Source organism: Lactuca serriola, chromosome 8, assembly GCF_051521515.1.
Source record: "Lactuca serriola cultivar US96UC23 chromosome 8, Lser_US96UC23_V15, whole genome shotgun sequence".
Classification (NCBI taxonomy): Eukaryota; Viridiplantae; Streptophyta; class Magnoliopsida; order Asterales; family Asteraceae; genus Lactuca; species Lactuca serriola.
The window spans coordinates 8359182-8365378 of NC_136415.1; the positions used below are offsets into that span (position 1 = coordinate 8359182).

At 32.2% G+C, this 6197-nt stretch overlaps 1 protein-coding gene across 1 annotated transcript; it reads right to left on the bottom strand.

Moving 5' to 3' along the window:
* Nucleotides 1-234: 234 nt before the first annotated feature.
* Nucleotides 235-3514, bottom strand: SPCH (basic helix-loop-helix (bHLH) DNA-binding superfamily protein). Its single transcript, XM_079017796.1, has 3 exons — nt 2930-3514; nt 2282-2821; nt 235-669 (listed from the first exon to the last, which is right to left on the bottom strand). Exons 1-3 carry the CDS (start codon nt 3374-3376, stop codon nt 604-606), a joined length of 1053 nt encoding a protein of 350 aa, XP_078873922.1. The 5' UTR covers nt 3377-3514; the 3' UTR covers nt 235-603.
* Nucleotides 3515-6197: the final 2683 nt, after the last annotated feature.

Below are 6197 nucleotides of genomic sequence, written 5' to 3' on the forward strand. Positions count from 1 at the left end.
GGATCAAAAAGTGAGTCAAATGAACACTTTAGAGGACTTGATAAGACTCGTATTATAAATATTATATATCCACTTAATTGTTTTGCTTGTCAAATACTACATAATTTGTTATTAGTTCATGGTATTAGTTATCGAATCGTTTAAATATGAAGTTTGAAATTGAACATATACCCTTTGGAAGACCTATAAATAATATAAGCATGACTAAAGCCCAAAGCATATGTAGTCTCAAACTTTTATATATCGAGAACAATTTTTTTCAAAAATAACTTGATAACAGGTAATACAGCTGTTAAACTAATCAAACGCAAAATACATTTTACAACTTATCTAGGTGACAGTTACATTGATCAATTAACTACTCGATAGAAAATCTCCCTCGAATCTTTTATTACTATAAATATATAGATCGAAGTAGATGTTGTTAGGGTTCTAAATCATCTTTTATCTTCCCTGCAATGTTAGATGATCGTATTTTACTCCGATCGGCATCATGCACAATACATATTACACATCAACATCATACGACATGTATCGAGTATGATCTCACCGCAGCAAAACCATCAAATAAGAGAAGGCCAAGAATTTGAACCGGAAACTGTACTAGCAAAAAGTGAGCTGAATGTGTTCGGCGAGGTCCTCTGCACTTAGCTTGCATTCAATTCCAATCTACCAAAGCAAAAGGCCATATATTAACGGATTCATCTTTTACATACATATATTTCTGAACTTTCTCATAACAGAGATACTTACCACAAGCGTAAATAATGATGAATTTTGAAAATTGTGTATATTAAAAACTAATATATTTGTTATTTGAATGCTGCAACGGTAAAAAAAAAATAAAAAAAAAAGTACTCCATTAAGACTTAGATTCATGTTAGTTTGGACTTTGGAGCAGCAGCAGGTTTTGGTTCCAAGACTGATACAAGCAGTACAAACCTAATTAATAGCCTTGTATTGAATGTTCGATTACAAACAAAGATCGGGTACCTTTTTGAAATACGAACCAACTACTTTTTTTGTTTGATAATAGTTATAGCATTTCATTGGTACATATTGCATTTAATCAGGATAGCCATTATATAATTTAAATTCATGATTTATGTCGGTACTACAGCTGCTAGCTAACTACCTTGTTGTTGCCTCTTTTAATTAATCTCCCAAATCTACCTTACTGAATATCCTTTATTTCCTATGTTAATTCTGCATGTATTTATGTTTGAGACCATGAAAAGCAAAATGAACCAAAGAACCGAACGGAGCAAAAGTTCTATAATGTTGTACAAACATAATAGACAAAACAACAAACAATTAGTGATCAGGGTCCACGTGCTACATTAAAGAAATTCACATTGTTGGGGAAAATGTTTGAGTTCGAATTTATGGGTTGATTACCCGGCCACTGTACTTCAGTGTGCAACTTTTTCTTGTTTTTAATAAAATTCTAGCTGTTAAAAAAAATCACCTTGCTGATCAAGTTTCAAGTTGAGCAATTGACTTTGATAAGGCATTGTATTTTGTTTTTTGTTAGAAATTTAACAGCGTACCACTTTACAGAAATGTCAAAAATACACTGTTGATTTGTTCAAAGATCAAGAAATGATGGTAATCAAATAAATGTTGAAAATAGACATTGTAGTTGGTACATTTAATCTATAATTGCACGTTTTGTGTATTGTTCTTTTATTATTTGAAAAAAAAAAATGAGAGATGCCGGTGAATTTAAAAGTAGCTTCTACTTTGCTAATAATTAAGTTCCTCATTTTCAAATATTATTATGTGGACCTAGGAATTTTTCGAAGATGGGCAAAAAAAATTACCAGGGCAAAAAAAAATTTGAAGAGTTAAAATATACTACTATTTTTCATTATTTTATTATTTCTTTATTTATTTATTTTTTGTAGGTCCGCCCTGACCGTCAAGGGAAAGTGTAATTTGTTTACGTACGGTTAAGAGATAATTCATATGGTTTAAAAGGGTAATTAATCAATTGTTCAAAATACTAGTTTTGATAGCTATCGATTTTGATGTTTCGAAATAGCTCGCACTTGAAAATTGGATTGCGATATAGATTTACCAAGAAACGATTTATAAAAAAAACAATAGTAGCAGGTATATATTTAATTCAGATTTACCTAGAAAAGATTTATAAGAAAAAGAAATATCAACATATTAAAAAGAAAAGAATACAGAAAGATGCACATTTGTGGGCATGCATGCAACCATGACATAAAAAAGCTTTTTCACCAAAATAAATAAGTTCTAAAGATTAGCTCACCTTAATGGTAAAGGAGTTGACCATTGTTTCATTATCAGTGTTGATTGTAGCTTGGAGGATTTCAAGAGATAGGTCTTCAAGAACCGACACTATCTTTGTCGCTTGACCTGGTAACTTTGGCGATAAAGTCTTTAGAAGAAGATTAGGGCCTGAGAATTTCACCTCGACATCAGCGACAGATGACTTTGAATTTGCAACGAGCTCGTTAATGGTGTCGGAATTTGAGGATGAGTTACAAGGTGAAGCGGGTGTGATATTAGCCATGGATGACGGAGATAGTAGGTAAGAAGTAGCAGATGGTAACCTATGTCTGTAAGGGCTCGCTGACTGTGGGGTTCTGGGGCTTATTGGCAAGCTTGGCCTCGGACTCAAAGGGGGTTTCCGAGGGCTGAGAGGTAGGGTTCTAGGGCTTGAAATAAGCCTAGGGCTTAACACATCACTGTAGACTTTTCTTTGCTTCTTTGCCTCTAGAGATTGTAGCACTTGTTGCAATTCAGTGATGTAGTTAATTACTCCTCCAATTATTGATGCTTGATCACCCTACAGTTTGCACAAACACAACAGAATCACATAAATAATATCTACATGAATCATTGTGCATCAATGAAAAAAAAAAGCTTCATAGTGATGAGTAGTAGAGTATGATACCCTTTTGACATAGAAGCAAGGCATTAAGGACCGGAGAACGGTTAAGTGCTCGTTCATCTGCTTTCTCCTGTTCCTCTCCACCGTGACATGAGACATCTTTAACTGTCCATCGGAGTTTTCACAGCCTTCTTCTGCGGAAGACACCTTCCGTTTCTTGCTTCTTGGTGAAAAGGCCTCAAGCTCCATTTCCTCGAGTTCCTGTACAGCACTCGAAGAAGTTGACTTCTGGGACGCAAGCTGATGGAAACCACCCTCTTTGGTGCCGCAATCAGTCTCATGTAGAGGTGTGAAGGCTGTGAACTCATCAGAAACACCCTCTAATGCCTCGAGAATACTGAAGATGTCGTCAGGAGATTCTACTCCAGTTGACAAGAATTTTGTTTCGCCAAACTGTTCGGCGGAGGTGTCAAAGAACTGATCAGGTAACGAAGTAGACTCACCCACCATTTTGAACGATTGAGTAGGATGAAAAGAACAAAAAAGAAAAAGAATCGGTTGGTGTTAACTTTATTTAAACAAATAGGAAGGCTAGATTCATGGGAAAACACCCAGGGATAGCATGAAAGATAGTTTTGTTTGGATGTTTGTCAAGATCGAGGAACACGAGAAATGCCAAAATCAGGAAATATTAATAGGCATCTGATTATGGATAGCGACTTATCTATCGACATCATCTTCTCTCTCTTGCATGATTTTCCTAACAGCTAGATGCGGTTTTTTTAGTGCATCATGTAACTATAGCTTAATTAACTTTGAATAGATATTGTTGTTTTACAAACATAATTAGACATGATATCTTTATCTCATAATTAACAAGGATCATGTTCATTAGTGGCGGAGTCAAGATCAAAGTAAAAGGATATCCCAATTTTTTTTAGGGTAGCCCAATTTTTTTCCTGAGATGCTTGGGTTTCCGCGGTTCGGTTTCGGTTTTAAACCCAAATCTTAATCGAATCCTTAGCTAACCTCAAGTCTTGTTATATAAACATGAAGTTGAAGTATATTTTGGTACTTGAATCAATGTGGAACTCAAAGTAGATATCAAATAAAGCATGAGGATAACAGGTTTATATAATAGAAAAAAATGGCTAAGTTTACATGTATTTAGCGATATGGAATAGAATAGCTAGGAAAATAAAACAAAAGTAAAAAAAAAAATATGTAAGAAACGAAAATTGATCTTGAGACCTTTACTTCAGTAAGTCAACGTCTAACCAACAGACCAACTGTTTGTTTGTGTTTATAAATGGAGGGATGCGTATATATACACTATAACGAAATTTTTTTTGAGGGATACATAAACAAAAATTACACTACCAAAAAAATTTGAGGCCCGGGATCCCCTTGGATCCACCCCTGATGTTCACTGTGATCATGCCGCAACTATTAGCCATGGGGAAACAAAACAACCCGAAATATAAAAGGTTATTCTCATCCGTATTATGTTGTTCTTCCCTATGAACAACGCTCGAAAATCATGGAAATTTTTTGCCAAAGAGAAATTAAACGGCATCCATGCAAACTAAGAGATCCCTAATGGCCCAATCCTTATTGTTAGAGTACATTTAACAATAAAAAATGGTTAAAGAAAATAACTGTAATAGTATATTGAGTAATTTTGTAGCAATAGTATATTAGGGCATCCATATTTCAACGAACTAATTCAATGGATTGATATATCATTTTTACATCAATGTTTCATTTTTTATTCACTTTTACTTTTTAACATTTACATTCCATTAAACCCAATAAAATTTAATAGATTTTCACGTTACATTTTTAAATATTATTATAAATTTACTAATTAAAAATACAACAATTAAAATTTAAGAAACTTACATTTAATACTTAAAAATATATTAATTAAAAAACATGAAACCTAAATAATCTAATATCAAAAATATGATTAACTTTATTTGTGGTTTAATTAAAAAAAATAATATGAAAATATAAAATAATATTAAAGTATGATTACAAATATTTGAAATTTAATTGAACAAGAAAAAAAAATTAAAATTTCATTCAACCACTCATACACCTATTTCATTCAATCATCATCAATATCATCACTCACATTTTATTCGACCTCTATAATGTCGTAATCATGATCCATTCAATTCCTATCAAACCTTATTTTGGATGCCCTTATATCAGTGACCAAAGCTCCAAAGTTTTTATATAGACTCATGACTATGTGGCATGACATATTATCTAATGAAGATCAAAACACTCGCAAGCTATTGAAACTAATTGCAAATTTTGAAATTAGTCACTGAGTATTATCATTCGTTTGGTACGTGAATTAGGAACATGCTCACAAGTGTTTTAAATAACCATAAAAACGTAATTGTACACATGCGATAGTGTATTGTATATTCATGAGTGTTTCAATATTTCTAACCTATGATTTCAATCATAATTATTATCATACTATATCAACATTCAAAGCCAATGTGCACTTTGCAAATAAATAAATAAACAATGGTAAAGTTGTACAATTCTTGAGCTCGTATAGAGCTCTTTATGAGATCATATTGGAACATCCTAAAATCGTATTTATGAGTTTGCCTTTTTGTTAAGAAAATAAATTTTAGGAAATAAATTAAATTAAAAATAATTAGAATTAAAATAAATAATAATATATTTAATAAATAATTATTAAGATAAATTTAATGGATTTTTAAAATACAAATGTTAAGACTTTAAATAAAATAAATGTTTTGATTAAATTAGTAGAAAAAATAAGTAAAATGACTGGTTTTGCCAACTTATAAACTTAAAGACCAAGTGTTGACTAGTGAATGACCTCTTGATTAAAAGTATTAAAACTGTAACATCTCAAAATCACGGTAAATTTTTTTATTTTTAAATTAATAGAAATCATTTTTTTCAAACAAAACTCATATCAAAACCAAGTATCAACTACGAATATCTCAAGATCATTGTAACACAAAATCTTTCAGAAATATGTCATCAAATGATGTGTACAATCACGCATTTGCTTTTCCCTGATCATCTGAAGTACCTGAAACCATAACAATCAAAATGTAAACACAAAGCTTAGTGAGTTCCTCTAAAATGACACTACACAAACATATAACAACATGCATATTGGGTCCACAGCTAACATATTGGATTACCCCTGAGCCCACAACATTAGTTTATCTTTCCTTCCGACCCACAACTCATGTCTGGCTTGTTCCCGATCCCACAATATAAATCTGGATTGCCTTACAGGCCCATAACTTTTGTTTGGCTTGCTCCTAAG

Bases quoted from the DNA above. Each gene is read 5' to 3' on its own strand.
- SPCH (XM_079017796.1), bottom strand. From the start codon at position 3,376: ATGGTGGGTGAGTCTACTTCGTTACCTGATCAGTTCTTTGACACCTCC. The intron at 2,822-2,929 runs GTATCATACTCT...TGCAAACTGTAG, and splicing joins CTTGCTTCTATGTCAAAAGG to GGTGATCAAGCATCAATAAT. The intron at 670-2,281 runs GTGAGCTAATCT...TTGCTTTGGTAG, and splicing joins TCAACTCCTTTACCATTAAG to ATTGGAATTGAATGCAAGCT.